At 40.8% G+C, this 27,443-nt stretch overlaps 1 protein-coding gene across 1 annotated transcript in view; it reads right to left on the reverse strand.

The window, feature by feature from the left end:
- LOC114050080 (guanine nucleotide-binding protein G(I)/G(S)/G(O) subunit gamma-4) overlaps positions 1 to 27,443 on the reverse strand; it is an 83,316-nt gene that overhangs the window by 34,320 nt on the left and 21,553 nt on the right. The window contains exons 2-3 of the mRNA XM_027871627.1: positions 5,347 to 5,501; positions 128 to 242 (exon numbers count right to left, since the gene is read on the reverse strand). Of these exons, the coding sequence (XP_027727428.1) occupies positions 128 to 226 (99 nt within the window). The 5' untranslated portion in view covers positions 227 to 242; positions 5,347 to 5,501. The remainder of the gene's footprint in view (positions 1 to 127; positions 243 to 5,346; positions 5,502 to 27,443) is intronic.

Genomic DNA, 27,443 nt, shown 5'->3' on the forward strand with positions numbered 1-27,443 from the left:
CAGGGTGACGTTTTTCATCTCACATGATTACTTTTGGCAATAGCCAGATTGGGGAAAGATTTCACTTTTTTAAAGCTGGAAATAAAAGTGTTAGTTTAGTTTGGTAGAAAGGCAAGCTCTCACTTACCTTTATCCTGTCCATACATGCTTCCATTTTGAGTTGCTCCACAGCTTTTCGGGCTTGAGAGATACTGGTTGTGCTGTTATTAGACATGCCTTCTTTCATTCTCTTTCCCCAGAAACTGTCAAAGTTAGAGAATTAGAAAGCTGTAAATTACAGTGAGTGTAACAATGTGCCTATTATCTCTAGATTGTAAGCACTCACACTATAAAAGTGATGTTTCATCCTTCCAAAAGAATAGGAATAGTATGACCAATATGTATAGTATTAACCAACAGTATGACCAAATGTCATGAAATTCCTTGAAACAGTCTCTCAGTACCTGGTTGTTTGTCAACACTGGGCACTGTCAATAAATGGGAACACAAAGTTCAAATCCCTAATTGCCATCCTCCAGTACTATAAGCTATAAACCCAAATGTCCTGTTATTTCAATAGCATTTTTAAAATCAATCATGTACTTCATTGCGTTACTGAGCCAATAATTTCAGAGAGTTGGCTTTAAATAATATCATATAAGCATACATGTACAAACATGCACATCATTAGAAATGCCAATTGACTTTCCTTTCTAAAAAGAGAAAATACATTTTCAGTGACCTGGCTGGGTATTGAAGTTACAAGACAATTACTGGCTGGTGGATACATGAGGGAAATCTTATTAAAAATTACCTATCAATCTATGTCTGTCTGTCTGTCAGTTTGTCTGTCTGTCTGTCTGTCTGGCTATCTATCCATCTATCCCCTGCACCACTCTACTAAAACTGTTGGATGAACAGTCATCAGTGACCAAGTTCAATGGCCTCTTTTTTTCCCAGTTCTCATCCTTCTTGATCTCTCTGCCCTGTCCTAATGGAAAGTCTCTCCTATCTTGGCTTCTGAGTCACCACACTTTCCTGGCCCCCAAACAAATGAATGTAATGCCAAGTGCTCCATGGTGGCATATTTATAAAGCATATGCTCTGCCTTATACTTATTGCATCTAATGAGAACCATTTGGAGAGAGCCATCATAATTAAAGGCTCAGAGAGAGTAGGAAACTGACCAAAGGCAAATGCTTGCTATATTGTGTAAAGAACAAAAATAATTTTCAATCACTGCACAGCAAGGGGTAGGAAGATATTATCCTGGCATCCAGGTAAGTATTTTTCCTCTGGATTTTTCATTTTTTGGACAAGTCCCTTGTTTAGGCCGTGTACAATGTAGCACAGGGTGGTTAAACTTTGCCCTAGAGGGCCTAAATTCAGCCCTTTCAGTCCCTCAGCAACATAGCAACAACTGAGTTTAGCACCCAGGTAGCAAGAATAATTAATTTCTTACTTTTAAATATGTATTTCATTTATTTCATTAAACATTCCCCAATTTTGTGTAAATTTTTTTAAAACATTCATTAAAAAAATTTCAAGTTCTAAATTCTCTCTCTCCTGCCCCTCCCTGACCCAAGAATAATTAATTTCAATAGGAAGTTACTGATGCTTCTTCCCTCCTCAGCAACCCCTGTCTCCTCAGCATCTTTACCTCAAGTGTGCTCCTTCCTAGTCCAGCTCTAACCCTGCTTCAGACTCCCAGAGGCTTCAGGGCAGTGGCCTCAAGTTTTCCCAGAGTTTCCATTGTCCTTTCCTGACAACTGAATGCCACTTGCCCCAGGCATATTTTTTTCTCTTGTCCTAGCAGCAAAAATTGATGGCTACCTATCTTGCTTTCCCTTTTAAATGAGGCTCCAGGAGTCTTGAAAAAAAAAAAGCCAGGTATTCTAAGAGGCAGACTGGGGAAGGAGAGAGCATTCCAGGCATAGGGGATAACCCAAGTAAAAAGTCACAAAGATGGGAGACGGAACATCTTGTGTGAAGAACAGAAAGGAGGCCAATGTGGCTGGACCACAGAGTATATGGAGGGAGGACTGCAAAGACAGGAAGGAGGCATGTTGTGAAGAGCTTAAAATAACAGGTTTATTGAGGGAGGTGGGATAGAGTGATAGAGTCAGATCTGTACTTTAGACAAATCACTTTGTCAGCTGTGTGGAGGATGGATTGGAATGGGGAGAGATCTGAGACAAGGAGCCCAATTTATGAGGCTATTGAAATAGTTGATGTGAGAAGTGATTAAGGCTTAAACTAGGGTGGTTGTTGTGTGAGTGGAGAGATGGGGTTGTGTCTGAAATAGATCGTGGAGAAACAGTAAGATTTGGCAACTGATAGGCTTTGTGGGGCGAGTGAGAGTGAGGAGTGCAGAAAGACACCAAGATTGACAGCCTGGGTGTCTGGAAAGATGGCGGTGCCTTTGACAACAATAGGGAAGTTTAAATGATGGTGGATATGCAAAAATAGATGAGTTCTGTTTTAGATGTGCTGAGTTTGAGATGCCTACCAGACCTTCCATTTGAAATGTCCAATAGGCAGTTGGTGATGTGGGCCAAGAGTTTAGGAGAGAGACCAGGCCTCGCTGGATATATTGATCTGGGAATCATTTGCATACAGGTGATACCTCAACCCATGGGTGCTGATGAGATGACCAAATGAGAGAGTATAGAGAGAAAAGGGAAGAGGACATAGGACAGAGCCTTTAGGGATATCAACAGTTAGTGTTATGGCATGAATGAAGATCCAGCAAAGGAAACTGAGAAATAGATGGGTAGGAAGAAAACCAAAGGAGAGAAGTGTCACAAAACCCAGGAACAGTGATCAGTAGTCTCAAATGTTATAGAGGAGTCAAGAAGGATGAGGATTGAGAAGAGATCATTAGATTTGGCTATTAAAAGATCAGTGATAACTTTGAAAAAAGCAGTTTCACTTGAATGAAGCTTGAAGCCAGATTGCTAAGCGTTTCGAAGAAAGTGAGGGGGTGGGATGGGGGGGGAAGTGAAGAAATTGATTATAGATGCCTTTTTTTAAGGAATGTAGCTGATAAGAGGAGGAGAGCTATAGGATGATAGACTGAGGGAAGGCAGAATCTAGTAAGGTTGTTTTTTTTAAAGAAGAAAAGCGACTGGGGCAGCTCGATGCTGCAGTGGATAGAGCACCGGCCCTGAAGTCAGGAGGACCTGAGTTCAAATCCGGCCTCAGACACATGATACTCTCTAGCTGTGTGACCCTGGGTAAGTCACTTAACACCAATTGTCTCGCAAAAAAAGAATAAAAGCGACTTAGGTGTGTTTTAGGTAGCATCTGGACTAATGTATTTAGCCCTGGGCATCACAGTTTAGGACAGTCATTGATAAACTGCATGATGTCCAGAGAATGACAACCAGGGTCGTGAAAGACCTCAAGCTCACATTATATGAGATTCTATCAAAGGAAGTGGGCATCTTTAACCTAGAGAGAAGAAGATATTATAATAATGATGATAATAATAATAATAATAATGGCTAACATCTACCTAATACCTTGAGGTTTGCTAAGTATTTTATAAACATCTCATTTTAACCTCACAACAATTCTGGGAAGTAGGAGCTGTTATTATCTCCCATTTTATATATGAGGTAAACTGAGGCTAAGAAGTAGAAGTTCAGAATTGCCCAGGGTCATACAGCTAGTAGCTGAGACTGATAACTAGCCTGAATTTGAACTTGAGTCTTCCTGACTCCAGGTCTAGCATTCTATCCATTGCACCACTTAACTGCCTAGGTATTTTGTGGAAGGTGGACATCATAGTTCTCTTCAAGTATCTGGAGAGCTGTCATGCGGAAGAAGGAATAGATTTTTGTTCTGTTTGGCCCAGGAAGACAGAACTTCTTAATACTTTGAGCTGCCCATAGTATGATGGGCTTTAATGGGAGTCAGTGGGTTATCTTTCTTCACAGTTCTTTAAACAAAGGCTCTGGTACTTGTTGAGGAGACTTGAGTATGGAGATCCTAATGGATGACTTCCCTTCTAATGAAGTCCCTTCTAATTCTGTGATGCTATAATTTATCTTAAAGATGGAGGAAGATTCCAAAGATGAAGCTGAAAAACCCAACTCTGCATATTAAAAACTTCATCACTTCTCACCACTGCCAACTCATCAAAACTCACTCAATTTGTAGGATGTTAATTTATTTACCTTTATTGTGTTACTATCCAACTTTTTCTTTAGCTGTTTTTATGCATTTGTTATACAAGTTCTGTCCCTATAACCGGACTGTAAAAAAACAAAACTCCCAGGACCCCATATTTTATTTCTTCCAATTTCCCACAGTTTTTGTACACAGGAGGAATTCAATTGAGTGTGTTTTTGCCTAGGAGCACAGAATGTAAGATCTAGAAGGGGCCACAAAGAGAAACTAGTACAAACAACTGGTTTTTAGAGATGATATTTAGGCCCACAGAGATGAAATGATTTGTCCCAGATCACATAGATATGTAGTGGCAAAGCCAAGACTAGAATCCACGTCCAGTGATTTCTTACTACCATGTTCAAGGGATGCAATGGAGCATGCACGTACATATGGTTCCTCTGGGAGAATGCAAGAAAGCCTACTCCACTGAATTATTGGAGGGATTCTCATCTTCATTCCACCTCTCCCTCTGCTCTCCCCACCTCACCACTGCAGTTATACCTAGGGTGTTTCATATTGGGATAATTTCTAGCACTACTCTTTGGGTCCCTCTCACCTTCTGTTGTGGATTAGGCCAGATAGAATGATGGGGAGTGGTGAAAAAAGAAAACGAGGTGAGTCTTGCTAGTTGGTTCTAAAAAAGATCTGAGATTCTTCCCATCTTCTCCCTTCCATATACGTCCTTCAGGTTGCATTTCGCCCTTTTCTGACATCTCCAATTTGCTTTTCCCATTCAAGGTTTCTTTTGGTCTCCATTTGAACCAGAAGTCATTATTTAACAGGGTTGGAGGAAGTACAGAGTGGGATTTGCCTGAAGTGAACTCCAAATTCTAGTAAGGTTGGCTTCGCTCACAGCTCTTCCCCTATCATCCTCCCTCAACATTCACACTGTGAGCTGTGGAAATGTTAAGCAGAAGAAGCGTACCATAGGAAGGCTCTGCCCCAATGAGGTGGGGGACCGAAATGTCATAAAAAGATAACTCTGGCAGTCCAGCTTCTGCCACAGGGACCTGGAGTAGGGGTAGGGGACAGACACTCACTGGGCATGAGACCAAGAGCGTGGTCAAAAGAAAAACGAAGTGAATAAAATGGAATTGGCTCCTTCCTCCCATCCCATACACATTGGCAAGAAACACATAGACCTTAGGGACCATTTTGTGGTCAGAGTCACAAACGAGTCAGCTTTCTTACCTGTTGTCAGGGCAGGTCCAGTGACCTGGAGCAGGTGTGTCACAGGGAGCTGGAGGCACAAGATGTTATCGACACAAATCCACGGGTGGAAGCAGGAACGATGCTTGAACCTGTCTACGATCAGCGCTGAATCAGGGCTCTTAACAGGAGTCCATCTGAAACAACAACCAAAGAAAAGGCTAGAGATGGGAAGAGAAACCTTTCCTCTCCGAAAGTGAAACAAAAAACCAAACAAACCACAAACTACTCCACTGTTCCTCTTTCCCATAGAAATACCAGGCCTGACTGCATACTACTGCTCAAGATGGCATGTGAAGGGTTATGGAGGTAGGTGGAGCCTGGAGAAATCACAGCTCCTAGAACCATAGACCAGGACCTTGATCGCCAAACCAATTTAATGGCTTTTTCCTCAAACCTCATTCTTCCTGGCCTTTGACACTGCTGATCACCCTCTTCTCTCTAGGTTTTTGTGGCACCGATGTATGTGGATTCTTCTCCTACGTCTCTGACCAGTCCTTCTCAGTCTCCTTTGCTGCATCTTCATCCATGCCATGCTTGCTAACCTTGTGTGTTCTTCAGGGCTCTGTCCAGAACCCCCTTCTCTTCTCCCTCTACACCATGCCACTTGGTGATCTCATCAGCTCCTGTGGATTCAGTTATAATCGCCAAGCTGATTCTCAGATCTATTGATTCAGCCTTACCCTCTCTCCTAACCTCTGGACTTACTGCCTGTTGAACATCTCTAACTGGATGTCTTACAGACATCTGAAACTCATAACGTCCAAAGCAGAAATAATTCTCTTTCTTTTCAAAAGCTCCCAACTTCCAAACTTCCCTATTCCTATCCAGGGCACTGCCATCCTCCCAGTCCCCTGGTTCTCAAACTAGGCATCATCTTCAACTCCTCATGCTTTGTCAACCCCCATATGTAATCACTGTTCAAGTCCTGTCCTTTCTACATTCATTTTTGTTGTTGTTTAGTTGTTTCAATCATGTCTGACTTTTTGTGACCGCATTTGGGGTTTTCTTGGCAAAGATACTGCAGTGGTTTGCCATTTCCTTCTCCAGCTCAATCTACAGATGAGGAAACTGAGGCAAACAGGGCTAAGTGACTTGTCCAGGGTCATATAACTACTAAGTGTCTGAGGCTGGATATGAATTCAGGCCTTCCTGACTCCAAGCCTGACACTATCCACTGTGCCACCTAGCTGCCCCTTCTATGTTCACAACATTTCTTATATATACCCCCTTCTCTCCTCTGACACTGTGACTACCCTGACCACTGCCCGTGTTATCTCATGCCTGAACTACTGCAATAGCCTGATGGTTGGTATTCCTGCTTCAAATCTCTCCCCACTTCAGTCCATTCTCTACTCAGCTGTCTAATTAATCTTCATAAAGTACATATCTGAGCATATCATTCCTATTCCCTACCCCCACGTTATTCCATAAACTCCATTGCCTCCCCATCATCTCCAGGATAAATATAAAATTCTCTTTTTGATGTTCAAAACCTTTCCTAACCCGGTCCCCTTCTACCTTTCTAGTCTTCTTCAACCTTACGCACCTCCACATATTCCAGAATCCAGTGACACTTCCCTCCTTACCGTTCCTTGCCCAAGATGCTTCATCTCCTACCTCCATGCATTTTCACTGCCAGTCGCCTATGCTTGGAATCTCTTCCTCCTCCTCTCCATCTCCAGGATTTCCTGGCTTCCTTCAAATCCCAGCTAAAACCCCACCTTCTACAGGAAGCCTTTCCTGATTCCCCTACCCCCCGCCCTTGCTGCTAGTGTCTTCACTCTGTTGATTATCTCCAACTTGTCACGTATATATCTTGTTTGTACATAGTTGTTATCGTGTTGTCTCCCCCATTAGAGTCTGATCTCCTTAAGAGCAGGGACCATCTTTTGCCTTTTTTTTGGTATCCCCAGTCCTTAGCATAATGCCTGACACATAGTAGGTGCTTAATAAATGCTTGTTGACTGACTCTGGAGTCTATTAGAATCTATCCCATAACTTTAATGACCAAACCCAAAATCAGATATAACAAAGAATATTTCTTTTTGTAATACTTTTAAAAGTATCCTTTCTTCTAGAGGCAGCATGGTGTAGTGAAGAGAGCCCTGACCAAGGAATCCAACCACCCCTACCCCTGCTTGGTCACTATGTGCTCTTAAGCAAGTCATTTAACCTTGCCAAGGCTCAGTTTCTTGCCTATCAAATGAAGAGAATCATACTTGCACCCCTTGACTCTGAAAATTGCTGACAGAAAGTGCTTTGTAAATTGAAAAGTGCTAGGTAAATATCTATCTAAAAACTATTTAAAATCCAGCATGCCAGGTGGAGGCACCCATGGCCTTAGACCTACCACAGATCTCTCCTCTATCCATGTGGTACTTCAACTATCATTTTAAAAAATAATGTTTTTATTGATATCTTTTTTTACATCATCATAATTTCTACCAGTATCTTCCGCCTCTCATTCTCTGTGAGCCCTACAAATAATAAATAGTATTTTTAAGACAAAGATCATCATAATTGATCAATATATCGAAAAAGTCTAAAATTATGTGCAATGTAAAACACTTGTATATTTTCCACCTCTGCTAAAGGGTGAGGTGGGGATGTCTTTTCATCTTTTTTCTTTCAAGCCAGGCTTATTCCTTATAATTTTGCAACATTAATTTTTGATTTTGGGAGGCTTGTTCTTTCAATTTTCATTGTTGTAGCCATTATGCAGGTTGTCTCCCTGGTTCTGCTTACTTCACTCTGTATCAGTTCGTGGAGATCTTTCTGCAGAAAGATGCAGAATGCTTCTGTGTATTCATCATAGCCAAAATTTCTTACAGAAATGTAATTTTTTACAGAAAAGTTATATTCCATTACAGTCATATACCATAGTTTGTGGAGCCATTCATCAATCAATAGACATCCACTTTTTTTTTCTATTTCTTTGCTATCACAAAAAGTACTACTTTGATATTTTGGTATATTGGGGATTTTCTTATCAATGGTCTCCCTGGGGTATAAATCCAGTTATGAAATCTCTGTGTCTAAGGGTATGGATTATATCCTTTATATTGGGTATAGTCTCTATATTTCAAGAGTATGGACTATATTTTAGTCACTTTATTTTCATAACTCCAAATTGCTGTAAAAATGCCTACTTAAAAACCATCAAAAAAAAGGTGGAGGGCAGCTAGGTGGCACAGTGGATAGAGCAACCAGTTCTGGAGTCAGGAGGACCCGAGTTCAAATGTGACCTCAGACACTTATTAGCTGTGTGATCCTGGGCAAGTCACTTAACCCTGATTGCCATGCCTCCCCCCCCCCCCAAAATGCCAATCATCATTTCCGTTCCTGTATTCATTATCCACCTAACCACTGACCAAACAGAAAGAAATAACAATTTTGAATGGAAGATAACTTTAATATCACATATAAATATTTTTTTAAAATTACCTGTCACTTAACAATTATATATGTCCTCAAGGGTTTTTGTTGAGAGGCAGTGTGATGTAGTGATCAGGATCCTAGCCTGAAGCCAGGAAGACCTGGGTTGAAGTCCTGCCTCTGACACACACTGGCTGTGGGACCCTGGACAAATCACTTCTCCGTTCTCTAGGTAGATTTTTAAGATAATAAGTTACACAGAGAAAGTATCCATTGGTACTGGAAAGAGTTTCCTCACCTGAACTCACAGGTCCAGTCCCGATTCCCATCAAAGGGTTTTTGGAGTGCCTATAAGTGCTTTACCTTGTTCTGCCTCAATCAGAATTTAAAAACAGAGACGAGGATTAAATGGAACAATGGAAGACACATTTTGCCTTATTTGTGCTTGGTCCAAATTGACTTTGGTTTTGAACACCAGGATATCTATTTGATTGCTTCTCACTTCCCCTCTCTGACCTGCCTATCCATTACCGAGAACCTCTAGAACATACTTTTATTTTACTTTTTATCAGAAGTTCCTCCTTGTTAAGCTTGTGAGATTTCATTGCTTTTTCTATTTTTTTGTGGGGGGGGAGTAGGGGCAGGATAGGAAAGGAGAAGTAGATATCCGTATATATCTAATTTTATGTTGTTTCGTTCCTTCTCTATGACCTTTGAATTTTAGCTTTGGGGCTGCTTGTTTTAAAAACCATTTTTGGCTCATTCACTCATTTCTTTTTTTCTTCTTCACTTGCATTCTCTTAAAATTCCTTTCTATCTACGGGTGGGTTTATTTTTTTGGGGGGTGCTTATTGGTATTTCCAGTGGTGCACAGGAGCTGATCATAATGTATCTGATATAATCATATTAATGATAAGGGAAAAGTGTGGAGGTCTCCTCATATTTCCTTAAGCCAAGGCTTCTCCTCTTCTACCATTTTCATTTCCATAAAAGAAGAGTGGAAGTTAGGTGGTGAAGTCCAAGACAAAAACCACAGAAAAGGGTGCCTATTCAGAGGATGGAGAAGGATTGTTTGCTGCCTTGAGGACACTTCGTAGGGTGAGACTTTTAAATGAGGCTCTAGGAGGATCATTTAAGATTTTCCAACCTACCTTTTCACCTCTTTGGAATTCTGACTAGTACCAACTCCTCAGTGGCTTACTCACTATTTCCTCAATTAACACTAATGGTGGTTCTGCTGTCTGGTAATGCTGATCTCTAGGCACTCCTCCAAGCTGTCCATAGGGAGACAAATGAACTTGAGTAGGCCCTCTTCATCATTGTCTGTATTTTTGTGACTCCATTCCTAGACCAGTCTGCCTTGGACCAATTATCCTTACACACCATTGTTGAGGGCTTATCGATTATCTTGACAAGAGAATCAGTCAGCAAGCATTTTTTAGGGATCTCTTCTACCAGGCACTGTGCTAGGTGTTGCATCTACAAATATAATAAATCAACCAATTCCTATACTCAAGAAGCTTATATCCTAATAGAGGAGACAACAGTGACCTATCTAAGTATATCCAGAGTAAATATAAAGAATAAAGAGAAATAAATACAAAATAGTTAAATACAAGATAGTTAGAGAAGGAGGGCCCTAGCAGTTGAGGGGATCAGGAAAGGCTTAATATTTTAGAAATTGGTGCTTGAGATGCATGTTGAAGGGACAAAGGGATTCAATGATGCCGAGGTGAGGGAGGAGTGCACAGGGGCACAGGGGCCATCAGAGCAATGGCTCAGTGATGAGAGAGTCATGTATAAGGATCACAGAGGTTAGTTTTGCTGGGTAGCTGAGTACAGGAGAAGTATAATGAACAATGAGGCTGGAAAGATAGATTTGGTCTAGGGAGTGAAGGACTTTAAAAGCTAAATATAGAAGTTTATATTTTATCGTGGAGGCAGTAGGAAGCCATTGGGCTTGGTAGAGAAGGGCTAGTCATATGATTAGATCTGTGATTAAGGAAAATAAGTTGGGCAGCAGTGTGGAGAATGGCCTGGAATGGGGTGAGACTTGAGGCAGGGAGACCACTTAAGAAGATGTTGCCATAATCTAGGTGAGAGGTGATGATCATGTAAACTAAGATGGCGGTTGTTTGAGTGAAGGGGAGTTAGATACGAGATGTTGTAGATATAGAAATAGGAAGATTTGACCACTAATTGGATATGTGGGGTGAGAGAGGGCAAAGAGTTGAGGATAATGCTGAGATTATGAACCTTGGAAGGATTATGATGCCTTTAACAGAAATAGGGAAATTTGGAAGAGGCATGCAATTGGATGGAAAGATAATGAGTTCTGTTTGGACAATATTGAGTTTGAGATATCTCCAGGACATTGAGTTTGAAGTATCCAAAAGGCAATTGGTGATTTGAGATTTTTGCTAAGGGGATAGACTAGGGCTGGATATAGAGAAGAGAAGTTTGGGTGGGAAAGAAGAGGAAATCATAATTAATTTGTAACCATGCTTCCCTGACACAGACTTTAGATGGTTATTTTGCCATGATTTTAGTTCATATGTGTTTGCACGTGTGTATTATGTGTGTGTGCGTGTGTGTGTAGTCAGTCAACAAACATTTATTAAGCATCTACTATATGCCAAGAGCTGAGAATATAAAGAAAGGCAAGAATAGTCTATCCTCAAGGTACTTAAATTCTAATCGAGGAGACGATATGAAACTAGGTAAAAACACAATACATATCAAATAGAGATAGAAGGCAATCTGAGAAAGGGAAGGAACTAATAGTTGGGAGGGGGTGTCTAGTATTCCATTCAGTTAGCATTTATTAAGTGCCTACTATGTGCAAGGCATTTGGGTAGGTCCTGGGGACATGAAAACAAAAGTAAAAAAGTCCCTGCCTTCAAGGAGGTTGCATTCCACTGTGAAGGAGGGCATAACCTGTACACAAATTGCTAATGGTACAAGGAAATCAGAGAGTTCATTAACACCTGGGGGAGATCAGGGAAGGCTTTACCCATCCATGATAGAGGCAATTTTCACTCTCCCTTTGCATCCTTGCAAAATTAAACTTTGCCTAAAATATAGCCTTGAGGGCCTCTTATTACTGCTTGTTAAATTTCTAGCTTAGATATGAGCTGACAAAGTGTTTCATAAATAATAATAGCTTCCATTTCTGTAGAGCAGGGGTTCTTAATTTGGGTTCATGGACAAAGATATTCAGGGGTCTGTGAACTTGGATGAGAAAAAAATCATATCTTTTTTTTTCACTAACCTTTAATTGAAATTTGTCATTTCCTTCAATCATGAATATAGGCAGATCACAATAATATCAGCAGTGCCTGGGACTTGGTCACTAGTAAAAATCACCTCATATTTCATATCACATTATAGTGTTGCAGATATCTCAAAATGTGGTTAACACTCTTCACTCATTTGAAATTGCTGTAGTTAGTAGACCTATATCTAGCTCACATGTGATTGTATTCTTTTTGTCTGCAGACCATTTTTCAGTACAATTGGTTTCCTGTGTATTTTATCTTATGCATTTCATAATAATAATAGCTAACATTTATATGGCACTTACTATGTTACCAGACACTATGATAAGCATAGGAAATTATTAAAGCACTTGCTATGTGTCAGATACCATGCTTTACAAATATTATCTCATTTGATACTCACAATGACCCTGGGAGGTAGGTGCTATTACCACCATTTACAGCTGAGCAAACAGAGTTTAAGTGTCTTGCCCAGAGTCATATAGCTAGTTAGTGCTTGAGGTAGGATTTGAACTCAGATCTTCCTGAGTCAAGGTCCAGTGCTCTATATACCATGCCACACAGCTGCCCCATTTGAAAACATTATTCTGAAAGAAGTCTGTGGGCTTCCCTAGATTGTCAAAGGGGTCCATGAAACAAAAGTTAAGAATTTCTGCTCTAGACAGCCCTTCAGAGAGGTGGAAGATCCACAGGTGTTACACATTGCATATAGTTTGGGACTCTTTTAATGTATCATTTAGTTCTGTTGATTTTTTTCCCCTCCCATTTGGTACATGGGTTAGCTCGCTGGGAGGGGAAGGGGGAAGAATACTTGGGATAACTAGAATGATGTGAGAAACATAAGACATCAATTAAAACTTAAAAAAAACTAATAGTTGAGAGGGGGTGTCTAGTATTCTATATTTAAAAAATTTTTTTTTTATTTTAAAAAAACACCTGTTTTAAAGGGTTTCAGGGGGTTAAGCTTTAAGGTTTACAAAGTGCTCCCCTCATGGCAATACCATGAAAGAGGTAAGGAGCCTTATCCTCATTTTATAGATATTGCTGTTGTTTAATTGTTTTTTTAGTTACGTCAGACTCTTTGTGACTCCTTTTGAGGTTTTCTTGGCAGAGATACTGGAGTGGTTTGCCATTTCGTTGCCCAGCTCATTTTACAGATAAGGAAACTGAGGCAAACAGAGTTAAGTGAGTTGCCCAGTGTCACACAATTAGGAAGTGTCTGAGATCAGATTTGAACTCAGGAAGAGGAATTTTCCTGACTCCAGGCCTGGCACTCAATCCACTATTCCACCTAGCCATCCATTTTTACAGATGAGGGAACTATAAAAATGTTATATTTTAAAATCAAAATTTTTGTTCTTTGTCACAACCATCGCAATAGGAGTGTCAGTGCTGCTAATCTTTGAGGAGACCAGATGCTACGTGGGTAGCCAGATTCATAGGGAAAGGAGGCTTTAGAGGCCCAGGGGAAGCAGGTACAATGTTTGGTCTTTATACACACCTTGGATGTAGATTGGAGACCAGAGTGGCTCAGAAAGAACCCTTATTGATTGTACCACATTTCCATCCATGCTTGAATCATTGCACAAATTAAATACGGTGCTAGTAAAGCATGAGGCATTTTGCAATTTGGGTCTCAATTACTCAATTTGCATCCTGATGGTCTGATAGCATCTGCCTGATCTAATAACATCTAATCACACAGATGCTAAGCAAGAGATAAAGAGAAAGAACTTGAAACACAGTATGTGCCATCATGGACTGGAGAGGAATGCTATAGCCAGGAAGCACCTTGTCCATATGACACCTGCCTGTCAGAGCTAAGGGGGCAAGATTCATCCTCGGGTTTCTGAAGACTGTTATTATAATGCTGAGTCACGAGGCAGCCTGCTCTGATCCCTTGATGGGTGAGAGAATTGGAGATGATTAAAATAAGGGTTGCATTTTTCCCCCAAGATCAGAAGGCAAATTAGCAGCAGATTTAGGAAGAGAACCACAATAAAGGTCTATTTTCTTTTTTTTAAAAACTGTAATAATTGCCTCTAACCTCAAATAGAATCAATAATTTATACAGTATTTTTAAGGTTTGCAAAGTTCTCTCATCCATTATCTCATTTGTATTCCACTTCTGAGGCAGGTATTACAGGTATCCCCATTTTATAGATGAGGTAAACTGAGGCTCAGAGAAGTTAAGCAATTTGCCAATGGTTATACAGCCAATAAATATTAAAGGTGGGATTTGAATGGAAGTCTTTTTGGCTACAAGTACAGTCCCTTGTCCAATAACTGCAGCTAATTTACATAGCACTTTAAGTTTTGCAAAGCACTTTACAAATATTATCTCATCTTATTCTCATAACAACCTTAGGAGGTAGGTGCTATTATTATCCCCATTTTACTGGGGAGGAAACTGAGGTTAAATGACTTGCCTGGGCCATACAACTAGCAAGTGTCTGAGGCTGAAGTTGAACTTAAGTCTTCCTGACTCAGGTCCGATGCTTTAAATCTAATTGCCTCTCATAATCTACTACTCTCTAATCTTCCACTGCTTTTTCTAGTTCAATCTTTTTCACTCTATCTTTCCTTTCTTTTGCCAAATACAAGCCATTGGTTTAGTTTTGAAGACAGGTTCCCTAAATCTTAATGATGACAGCTTATTTATAAAGTGTTTCAATCATAGCAGCCCAGGGTGGTAGGTAGTATACTTACAGATAAGGAAACTGAGGCTTAAAGAGATTAAATGACTTGCCCAAAGTAAAAAAGTCAATAAGAGGTATAGCCACAACTTGAAAACTAATGTCTTGACTCCCAGATTGATGCTTTTTCCAAAGCATAAAGTCCAATTCTTTGCCCCCTCCCCCTTTTTCCATGTCTCCCTCCACACCCAAAGCAGACTCGCAGTTTTCTATTTGGCCTGAGTTTTCAGAATTGAAGGGTAAGGTTAGGGACAGGGGATAGGAGCACATCATGAAACCAAAAAACAATTCACTATAGATCAAACGGCAAAAAATTGTTTGAACTAATTAAGCAGCTCAAGCCTTCATTCAGGGATTCAGTTTACAAAATGGAGAAAGGAGAGCTGTGTCATAATGCCCATCACTGCCATCAGACTTTTATTGACTGTCTATAGAGTTCACATCATAACTCAGATTAGAGTTTGTGTGAGCCACAGTCTCTGCCCTCGGGGAATTTATAACCTGCAATGGAGACAACGAAGTCAATATCAATTGTGTTTTGTAATTCTAATAACACTGAGCTTCATATACAAAAACAACACCTTGGGCTTTTCCAGTAGTGTTGAATTGATGCAGGTCTATTCATATGTCCCCTCCTCAGTAGTCTCCTTTTCAAGGGATTTAGGCTTCAAGGAGGAAATGAACTAAATGCCGTTTAAAGTCCCTTTAGTTCTAAGAGTATATGATTCCTATTCTATCACCACCAACAATCGGAGCCACCATTTATATACAATTTCTGGTTACAAAGTGCTTTGTGTTCTTCGTCTCTTGGACAGTTCACAATAGGTGTTGGGCAGGATGATCTCTAAGGTCTAGACCTCTGACCCTACGATTCCCTATGAGGCAGGTAGTACAAACACCACCTTCGTTTTATAGGTGAGGAACCAAGCTTAGAAAGATTAAAAGCTCACGCTGCCTCTCAGCAGCATGCATTACAAAGCAGTTGGAGAAGGACAAGGATGCAGTCTTTGAACCTGGAAGACAGCAAAGTTGGTGAGCTCACGTGAGGACAAAGCCCTGCCATGGAAGCCTGACTGAATCGTGTGAGCATGTGTAAGAAAAACAGGGGCAGGTGCAGAGAAAGGGATAATTGTGGTTAAGCTGCTGCTACAGTGGGACAGCCATAGACAGAGGGCAGAAAGGGAACGATCGACTTCCTACTTGGAACACTGGGACGTAGGTAGGCTCTCCCCATTCCCACCCCAGGAAAGAGCTGAAGCAGAAATGGCAGCCTGGCCAGCTGTAATGAAGACACATTGGATCTTTCCACTGGGATTAGCTCCTTGAAATACTGCTCTAATTTGACAGTCCTGGGCATATATCTCAAAGCATCTTTTCAAACAAATGAAAAACTGTCTTTCCAAAGCTAAGCTCACTAGTCTCTGCATTCTATTTTCTTCAGTCATTAACTTTTGTTTTATCCTTCTCTAGGTAGAGTACCCCCAGACTGATTGGGTATGGGACCCAGGGGGAGAATAAATAGTCAAAGGTGATTCTGAGGTTTTAAACCAGCAGGACTGAGTGATGGTGATGCTATCCAAAGAGGATATTTGGGAAAAGAGGCAGATTTGCGGTAGGGATCGAGGGAAGACAACGAGCTCTATTCTGGACACAGTGAGCTTGAGATGCTAGTGGGACACCCGGTAGAAATGTCTAGCAGGCAAAAGGAAATACAGGACCAGAACTCAGAGGAGAAACTGGGGCTGGTTTTATAGATTTTTAAATTTTTTTTGTGTGGAGTGGATAATAATGACAATTAACACTTGTAGAATGCTTTAAGGTTTGCAAAGCACTTTACATATATAATTTCATTTGATTTGATTCATTTGATTGATACCTGTGAGACAAGTACTATTATTAGCCCCATTTTACAGATGAAGGAATTGAGGTTAAATGATTTACTTTGGGTCCCACAGCTAGCAAATGTCTCAGGCAGAATGTGAGTCTCCCCATTTCCACCTCTAGCATTCTATCTTCTGTGCCAGCTAGTGCCTCAGTTGAGATGATAATTAAATCTATGGGACCTGATAGTGCATAGACCTTCTCCTAGGGACATGTATACTTAAGGGGTGGGATGAGGTTCATGAACCAGCAAAGAAGATTTGAGTAGACAGGTTAGAAGGCAATCTAAATATCATTAATAAGTTTGTTGCAGTGCTGCTAGTGAGCTTGTCTGACCAGCACTAGGCTTGAGGGGGAGGAATCAGTCCAGGAATAGTTCCTTTTGGAGGGGAACATGAAGCAGAGCTGCAGGGAGAGAATTTTGGAGATGAATGGATGGGGAAGAAGAGAGGCGGAGGAGAGAGACAGGAGAAGAGAGACAGGAGACAACTGTGGTGTAGGGCAGAAAGAGCACTGCATTGGGTATCAGAAGTCCTGAGTCTGAATCCCTGCTCTGCCACTAATCTTTGGTAAGTATGTGACTTTGATTAGGTCACTTGACCAAGCTTTAATTTTGTCTCTCTCCTACCTACCCATGCCCACTGAAAAAGAAAAATAAGACTCTTGTAATAAATAATGCATAGTCAAGCCAAACAAATTCCCACATGGATCATACCCTTAAAATGTGTTTCATTCTGCATCTTAAGTATATCACCTCTGTCAGAAGAGTTGATCAGAGTTCTTAAATCTTTCAAAGTTGTATGTCTTTAAATGTCATTGTTATTGTAGAAATGAGAACTGACATTTTAAAAAAAATGTACCTAGAATACTGATTATTTCATGAAGGTAGAAGCCTCAAGAGATTTTTTTTTCTTCTCTGTGCTGTCAAATGGGAGTAAGTTGAACAGATGGTCAGGTAGCCCATCTGCCTAACCAGAGTGTTCCTACAATAAAAAAGTTTTAGAACTGCTGCTGAAATAGACTGAAAAACAGACTGAAGCTTGAAAATGGGGTAAAATCCAAGTTTACTTAATAATTTTTCGATAGAAGTGTTGTTTTTTACAAAATGAGACTGATAAAGAAGTAAATGATGTTTTTGAGCCTTTCATACAATTTGTGATTGGGATGTTCTGTCTCCTAATCGGCTAATTAGAGAGAAAAGGAGGAACAGCAACATGCTTTCTCTCCCAGAATTATTCAATTCAAATAGAATCTTTTTCCAATTGAACTCTTAGAGGAAGTTTCCAATTCTTATGCTTGGGTTCTTTTGTGAACTCATAGGTTTGGATGCACCAATCCAAACCCCTCTGACACATTCTTGTCTTGGGTTATTCTTGTCCATGTTCTTCCATGTCTTTTCAACAGAGGGACTATGCAATGCACAAAGAGCCTTCCTTGTGTTCTTCAGGCACAGTGGATAGAGGGTTGAACCTCAAGTCAGGAAGATCTGAGTTCAAATTTGACCCCCAGACACTTATTAGCTGTATGACCCTGGGAAAATCACTTAACTGCCTTTCAGTTTCCTCAAATTTAAAATGGGGATAAGAATGGCATCTACTTCCCAGAATCTTTGGGAAGATAAAATGAGATAATATTTGTAAAGTGCTTTGTAAATCTTAAAGCATTATTTAAATACCAGCTGTTATTTATTATTATTATTATCATCATTAACATCAATATCCATTAATAATAATTATTAACAACACCTATATTAATAATAGTAATAACAACAACAAGAACAATAATAATACTAATAATCTGTTACTAGCTAGTGCATCACTCAGGCTATCCATCCTGATCTCCCTCCTTTGCTCATAGGATTAAAGATCTAGGACTGGGAAGGACCTTGGAGGACATCTTGTCTACTGGAGGCCCAGAGAGGTTAAACAACTTGCTGAAGGTCCCCAGAATCAAACATCAAGAGGTAGTATCTGCACCCAGGTTCTCTGACTTTAATACCAGGATTCTTTTTCTTGTATCATGTGTTTTAGCAGAAAGATCACTGGGTTGGGAGTCAGAGGACCTAGGTTCATATCTTGTCTCTGATGTTGACTAGTCGTGTGACCATGATAAGTGAGTCACTTGGGTTGCAGTTTCCTCATCTATAAAATGAAGGTGGTAATCTGCATGGCTCTAGCTCTCTGATCCTTCTGGCCATCTGTATCCTTAATTATAGCTCTTAGACCACTTCATGCACACTAGGCTCTCTTGGTAATATGCTGTAGCCTACTTACACCCACCAGTGTCTTTCCATTACTGGTCTGGTTACTTGTAACTTTGGTTTTTCTGAGACCCTGGGGTTCCATGATTTATCATCACTTAATTTCATTAAGAGAATAAGGAGCAGACCTGTGATTTCATTGCTAGAGGGACCTCTGAGATGAGGGAACTCCCTTCACCAATGTAGGTCAGCACCTTCTTTGCAACCTAAAGTCTTAGAGATTTACATCAAGAGGCTGAGTAATTTGCCCAGGATCACACAGCCTGAATGTGTCAGAGGTAGGTCTTCCTTGCTGCCAGGATGGCCATCTACTCCATGCCCCTTTTTAGCTCTCCAGGCTTCTTACACTTTACGCCACTCCATGCACTCTACAATCCAATGACACTGGCCTTGTGGTTTTTCTTCAAACACAATACTCCATCTCTCCGCTCTGTGCCTTTTTATTGGTTGTCTCCCATGCTTGGAATATTTTCTCTCTCCTCACCTCTGTCTCCTGGCTTCCCTGGCTTCTTTCAAGACTGAACTTAATTTCTACTTTCTGCAGGAGGCCTTCTTTCCCATCCTAGCCCTACTCCTACTGCTAGTATCTTCCCTCTGAGATGACCTTCCATCTACTCTGAATATGTCTCCATAACTTATATGTACATGGTTGTTTGCACACTGTCTCTCCCATTAAAATGGGAGCTCCTTGAAGGCAGGGACTGGATTTTGGTTTTGGGTTTTTCCTTCCCTTGCATCCTCAGTCCTTAGCATAGCGTCTGTTAATAAAACTATTATGCAACACTGCCTCTAAACTGATGGGGCAATATCAAGCAGCTCTGAGTAGCGCAGTCATTAACCATGCTTCCAGAAGACTGATGATGAAGAAAGCCACCCATCTCTTTCCAGAGAGGTGATGTATAGAGTATGTGTTGCCCATGTAGGATACGTGTATGTTCTCATGGTTTTGTCCAAATGAAGTTTGGGGGAAGGCATGAATAGTTACCTCTGGAATTCTTGACTCTTGCCTGTAGAGGAGTGGGAAATTAGGGCCATGAGGTCAGCCACACTGCTCTTTCTTCAGCAAAAGGATGTTGGACTAAAATTATATCTATTATTTCCCTAACTCATAAAAGTGATGGTTAAGTTTGAGCCACTTTCCTGGCCTCTATCCTTTAACAGAGTAGTAGTACTCCAAGCTACATCTGAAAGCCTGACTCCCTTCCCACCAAATGTCACTTACAAAAAGAGCATCACACATAGTGACTAGCAAATAAACCCGTCCAAGCCAATAGCAAACAGAAAACAGAAGAGTTATACAGATTAGAATATACCAGATAATACAGAGAGGGAATGGATTATCCCACTGGAAATAAGATGGCTCAGATCAAACTAGAGAGAGGATCCCTGATTTCACCCAAAGGGAAATTCTCCGAAGTCTCTGGTACAGCAAACTGGCAATCAACGACATGCCAAAGCATTGGTTCTTCCACTTGTCTGCTTCTTCCCAATGCATTTCTCTCCCTCCTCGGGTCTGAAGAGAGCCAAACTTCTCTCAAAGCTGGAAGCCAGAAAAAAAAATGTCTTTGCTTCTAAGCTCTCTTGAATTCTACTCAGGCACGGAGCATCAAATAAACATTCTTTCCACCAATAAGTCTTATGAAAATGTACCAGGATTGAACCTCAGATTACAGATGAACTAAATATGCATAATGAGACAGATATTTTTTGAGATGGCCAAAATTGTTCTGGGAATTTGTTTTGCCTGATTATGCATATTAGTTACAAGGGGTATTTTTCCCCTCCCTCAAATTCCCCCAGTGGGGAGAAAGAGTGGGAGGAAAGGAAAATAACTGTTTTTTAATTGGAAAAATCAACAGGGTTATTTTTCATACTCTAAAAAACTTATTTTAAAAAATGGCTCATGTCCCAACCTACCTAGATTTTACTTTCAGTTTAAAGCACAACAAAACAAGACAAAACAGCTCCAATATGAACTTAATTATTCTCATATTTTCTTTTCCTCTGAAGTCCACAGGTAACACATGAAATTAACTTTCCTTAATACCCCAACTTAACTTCAACAAGTGGCCAAAAGTATTCAAGGATGATATGGAGTTCTTGGGAGTCACAGCCCCACATCAGCTGAGAAGAGGTTCCTTTGAGAAATCTGAATTTTCTTGCTTGCTGAATGAGGAGCTCTGGCAATTGGCATAAGGGAAGAACCAGAGTAGCTCGTTAAAGGATTAGCTTACTGAGAATGGTCCAAGTAAATTAGAACTGCTGATAAGAAAGAAGAAATTAGAAAAAAGGCTGATAAGAAATGCCCCAGGTAGTTCATGGGCTCTGATATATGGGAAGAGGAAAAGAAGTTTAGACAAGGGAAATAAGAAATCAAAATCTCTCCCTGCTTACGCCTAATAGAGGAAGAACTCAAAATATCTTAGGATCCACTCTTACTTCTAGTTCACTTTTTTCCTTCCTTTTCTCTCTCCCCTTGGTGTTTCATCTTACTCCTATCCATCCCCTCTGGCAACTGGTGGTGATGCTAGTGGGATGCCTCCCATGATTCTTCAGGGCTGTTGTATCTCTATAGGCAAGCATGTAGCACATACTTGGAGGTAATGATCTGAAGGCTTACCTTCCCTGAGGAGCAGGGTCCTTAGACTCAGCTATTATATCCCCTCATAGTTCTAGGGTTAGCCACGTGGGGTATGGAAGGTTTTCTGATGCTATATACATAGTGCACAAGCTCCCACTGGTGTGCTTCCCCTCAAGATTGCCAGTGGAGGATAATTTAGTCTACTAGAGTTAAATAGCTTTTAGGCAGGAATATTTACTATGGTGGAATTTACTGGTGGAATAGTAAAAACAGCTGTTGCAAAATAGCACCGCCACCAAAAGTCTGACACACTCTTCCATCATTACATAGAGAATCCATGGGAGCCTTTATTTAACAGCCCTGAAGGATCATGGGCTCAGGTTTAGAGAGCACGTGTGGCCAAAGGCCACAAAGCCAGCTCCTGGCTGCTGGAAGTCGTCCCCCCCCTTTTATGGGGGTGCTCAGGAAGTTCTCCTTAGGCATGGGTGAGCTTCTTGGCTGGACTTTATTTTCAGAGTTGTAAATTTGTGCCCAGTCTGTGCTTGGCTCCTGATGAAGATATTGCCACCAGGCCCCGCTATCCTGGGGGTCCATGCTAGGACACCAGAGGGAAGTCCCAAATCATCCGAACACTTAGAAATTCATGAGATCCTCCTCTGGCCGAGAGTGGAGGAGAAGACTCAGGCCAATCTGAAATTTCCTCCTCTTTCCTAAATATTCTTTTTTTTTTTTTTCAGGGGGTTAGCTGGGACGATCTCTCGTTTGGCATTCATCGTCCAAATCTCCACCAAATACTCAAACTACTTGGGTTCTGATGTGGTCTTCTATTTTATATATGATACACAGGGCATGACCAAATCTCCTCAGCCAGACCAAATACTCTTCCAGTCAATATTACTTCAGTCAATCCTAGGACATTTCACATTTAATCTAATCTGTTTGATTCGTATCAGGACGTTTGGTCACTTACTTTAAAAGGGCTGGAGTGAATTGATTGATTTGCTCAATCAAGCCCACTTTCTGACAATCTTTCTGCACTCATCACACTTTCCAGTATGTGATGGAATCTGGCTAGGTGCCCTTAACTTATGCGGCCTCTCATCCACCCCAATGCTTCTCCCAGGATGATTGGCATGCTTTGGGAGCCAGGAAGCAGCTTGAGAGGACTCTGAGATTCTAATGATCCCTTTTTACCTTCAACAGCTCCCCAGGTCATCTCCAGAAATGGACAAGTATCTTCATGAAGAAAAACAATTTGAAACAAGTCCAGGACTCTGTCTGAAGATGGGGAACTTCCACTAATAACAAATGGTGCTCCATCATCAGCACAGTCAGAGTTGAGTAACATTATTTCTTCTTGACTCACACTGATAACCAAAGGATCTTGCCTGTGCCAGTGTGGGCTGAACCTTCAGAAGATGAGCATTCTCAAGGCAGGGATGGAGGAAGTGTCTTCTTTCTCTCAGGAGCTCTGATTAAGGATGGAAAGGAGAAGCAAAAACCTATTTCTTATTGCTCAATCATAGCCCACCCTGGCCATCTCACAATGTCAGGTCGTTTGGAATAGGAGAATCTGTGTTTTCTTGTTTCTTTCTTTCTTTCTTTCTTGTTAGGTAATTGGGGTTAAGTGACTTGCCCAGGGTCACACAGCTAGTAAGTGTCAAGTGTTTGGTCTGGTCTGAGGATGGATTTGAACTAAGTCCTCCTGGCTTCAGGGCCAGTGATCTATCCACTGCGCCACCTAGCTGCCCCTTGTTTCTTTCTTTTTTTTTTTTTTTAACATTTAATACATTTATATTTCTTTTGTTAAATATTTCCCAATTACATTTAAAAATTATAAAATTCTTTTTTATAAGTTTTGAGTTTCAATTTGAATCTGTTGTTTCCAATGATAGCCACATGATAACATGACTAAAATTTCCCAATTACATTAAAAATTTATAACATTCATTTTTTATAAATTTTGAGTTTCAGTTTGAATCTGCTGTTCTCTATGATTGCCACATGATAACATGACTAAGAGAGTAGCCCCCAAAGATGACCTAAGCAGGGGAATGCTGATGCTGTTGATCATCTGGGTTCTTTGAGGGTTCCCAAGTTCTTCTGATCTCCTATTCTTCTGCTGACTTCCAGAGATACCCACCCTGGCAGTCGCAGGCTCTCACCCACCTCCATACTCTCCTGCCTCTGCCGAGGCACCGTCTGCTCTTTTCTTTGTTAACAGGGAGGAGGGAGGCAGATCTAAATCCAGATCAAGTCCACATGTGGTGCAAACAAACAGTGGATGACTAAACTTGGCTTCAACCGCAAGTGTGGTTCCTCCTCCTCCCTCTCTGTCAGGATGGTGAGGAGTCACCAAGGTTAGTGCCATTTCCTCTGGTGACCCAGTAAAGATGACGGCCAAGGCCCTGAGTAGGAAACTTTATAGGGGATCTTCTTGTCACTGAAGAGTGCTTTAGGGATCTCATCGAGACAGTTACAAATTACTTATATCAAAGCCAGAGCCTAAGTGTCCCTGGAACTCACTGGAGCAGCACTATAAGGGTTTAGTTTGGTGAAATTGGGACACATTATGAATAATTTGGAGGAAGGAGGAGGAAAGGGGTACTGTGGGATAACAGTAGTCATTGGTAACATCTGACAAATACCATTAGCTGCCCCAAGACAATAAAAGATAAGGCAGGCACCAAAATGCTGAAACAATTATTAATCGAAGATTTAAAAATTTAAATTGGATGAGTGTTTGCTGAGTGCTTACTGTGAGCGTGGTGGTATTAGACATATTTGTGCCAGTGTAGCTCAGTGTAAAGAGTGCTGAGTTTGGAATCAGAGGGTCTTGGTTTAAATCCCACCTCTGGGATTTACTACATAGTTAGACAGTAACTACGTACATACAACTACTAACTCATAGGTCCACTACATCATTTACCTTCCCTAGGCCTCAGTTTCCACATTTATAAAATGAAGGAGTTTGGAAGAGGCCCTTTCCAAATCTAGATCTGGGGTACTATGACTAAAATTCTTTTACGTTTCATTCTGTCTCCAAATCTATGATCTTGACTGTGAAGAAAAACTTCTGAAAGATTGAAATGAGCCTTGAAGGATGATGAGATTATATAGATGATCAGATCTGACTCATAGAGGTGAAGTGAAAGGGTGATCTCGAGGAAGGGTAACAATATAAGCAAAGGTCAGGATGCATCTGTTTTGGAGATGGTGAGAAAACCTGGTGACAAAGCTCAGTGCTTTATCAGGGAGTAGAGGTTAATGGACAGGTACTGTAGGGCTAGATTATGAAAGTCCTTGAAAACTAGGAAGGTGAATTTGGATTTGATTCACTGGGTGAATCAAATTTAATTACTCTGCAAAAGAGAGACATGACAAAAGATAATTTTTTATGATTAACTTGATGATCTTCCACTAAAACCCTCCTTAGATACCTTCTTCTAGTGTGGAAGTGCCACTGGACCCCTGAAGTCTATGACAGCTGGATACAACTCTGGTAATATGGGGTGGGTAGTAGACAGAGAGTAGGACTTGGTATCATGAATACCAGAGTTTGCCTCCTGTCTCTGACATGTCTAGCTGTATGACCCTAGGGCCCAGGCCAGGGATGCAGCCTTGAGGCCACATGTGGCCCTCTAGGTCCTCAAATGTCTCAAATGTCCCTTTGACTGAATCTAAACTTATACCCCTAGCCTAGGCAAATCACTTAAGTTCTGTGAGCCTCGATTATGTCATCTGAAAAATGGGAAGCACCTACCTCTCAGTCCAGTTTTGAGAATAAAATGAGATAATGTACATAAAACCCCTTCGAAGATCTTAAAGTGCTTTATCAACATGAATTCTTATTATTTGAGTACAGGGTTGGTGTTGGGTTGTGTCTCTGTTGTCTGAGAACAAGCTAATTAAATTTAGAGAGTCTCGTCGTCAGAAGATTGGGCACAACGGTGTGTGAATTACCGACTGCTAAGGGTGTGTGTGTGTGTGTGTGTGTGTGTGTGTGTGTGTGTGCATGCTGTCATTTAGTTCTGTTGCATAGAGAAAACAAGCCAAATCAACAAGCTTTTATTAGGCACCTGTGTTCAGGCACTGTGTGAATAACGGGACATCCATGTGGATGAAAACACGGATCTTTGGGAACATTTAAATAAGTCTGAAAGTAATGAGTAAGATGGATTGGAGGGGGCAGAGATCAGAGATGGGAAGAGCAGGTGGCAGGCTTTGCTGGTAAGCTAGGCCTGAGGTGAGAAAGATCTAGACTAGAGCGGCAAAACCGTGTGTTACTGTGAAGAGATATTACATGGGACGGGTGGTTAGGCAGCAAAATGGATAGAGTACTGGGCCTGGAGTCAGGAAGACATCTTCCTAAGTTCAAATCTGGCCTGAGATCCTTACTAGCTGTGTGACCCTGGGCAAGTCACTTAACCCTGGTGGCCTCAGTTTCCTCATCTGTCAAATGAACTGGAAAAGGAAATGGCAAACCATTCTAGTATCTCTGCCAAAAAACCCAAACAAACCCAAAAGGGGTCACGAAGAATCAGACACAACAGAAATGACCAAACAACAAAATATTACGGGACTTCAAGAAACTCTTCCATGTAATGTAAGGAAGGAGAGTGGGAACGAAAGATGTGGTTGGGGAGCAGTTATTTTTTTCAGTCATCTGTATACATCCTGTAGACAAAAACAAAACAGCTTTCTTAATGTGTGCAACACCTTTCTTTCAGGGTTTTGGTGGGAACTGAATACTATCACATGTGAATTAGCACCTTCAGTGTGGAAGACCAGCCTGACTTCTGCACTGTGGTAATGCCTTTGGAAGAAAGGAAAAAAAAAACAACCCTTGACATCTCATGGGGAAATTTGGGACAGGTGGAGACAAAGCTTCAAGTAACTCTGACATTCAGGGTGTCTGCGTGACTTTCTAGTGAGAGCCCACGTCATGCTCAGCTTTGGAGCTCAGTGACTCTCATTTTCATGACTAGCGAAGCTTCTCGTTTTTGTTTTTGGAGTCAGATGCTGCGAAGTTTTCAGCCTCCTTTGCTGCATTGTGATTTTGTTCCCCTATAAAGCCTACACCTCCCACCTCCAACCAGGAGGTCCTATCTCAGCCTCTCATGAGTTATCTGGACTGTTCATCGAAAAGCTTCTTTTTTGAAAGCTTGTAACATCCTGACCGTTCCTTTGGGAGACAAATCTCCCCCAAGTTAATCAAACCATTGATCCCTACCAAATTGATCCGGACTTGAGGGACGTTTTTGACAGGTAATTTCTCTTTGATCAAAACCATTCTATTTGGCAGTAACAAAGTTAAACACCTGCTTAATCTTTCAAGTAGAGAGTTAATTAGCACTCAGGCGAAAGTGACAGTCCTGTGCGAGGCATGAAGAAAGTATGAGTCCAGATAAAAGTTAATAATATATTTTTCTCCCACCACGGGGGTAAAAACCAAATGGCTGCAATAACTCTTCTCAAATGTCAAGTAAGTTTCTGAGAGACTGAAAAAAGTTGGCAACAAACTTTTACTCTATAATATTGATGGCATTCAAAATGAAGTCATTCAAAGTCAGGTCTGGAGTTCACAATCTAAATCTATTCAAAAACAGGAAGAAAATCTCACTTTCAATTTAATTTAGTCCCATTTTAGTTTGAGTCATAGAAAATGAAATAAACTTTTGAGACATATAATATATAGCTTCTGAATAGTTTTCTTTTTTTAAAAAAAATTATTTTTGTTTCCAAATTCTTATTCTTCTTCTAGCCATTCCCTCACCACCAAGAAGGCAAGAAATATGATACCACTTATACATATGAAGTCATACAAAACATATTTTCCCATTAGTCATGTTGCTGGGGAGGGTGGGAAGCAAGAAAAATGGGAAGGTAATCTCAGAAAAAGAAAAGGTTGCTAACTTAGCTTGGCACTACCACTGCTGAACACCTATTGAGTAAGCTTATAATCATTCACATTCTATAGGGCTTGGTGGTTTGTACATAACAAC

Source organism: Vombatus ursinus, unplaced genomic scaffold (assembly GCF_900497805.2).
Source record: "Vombatus ursinus unplaced genomic scaffold, bare-nosed wombat genome assembly UNPS02014798.1, whole genome shotgun sequence".
Lineage (NCBI taxonomy): Eukaryota > Metazoa > Chordata > Mammalia > Diprotodontia > Vombatidae > Vombatus > Vombatus ursinus.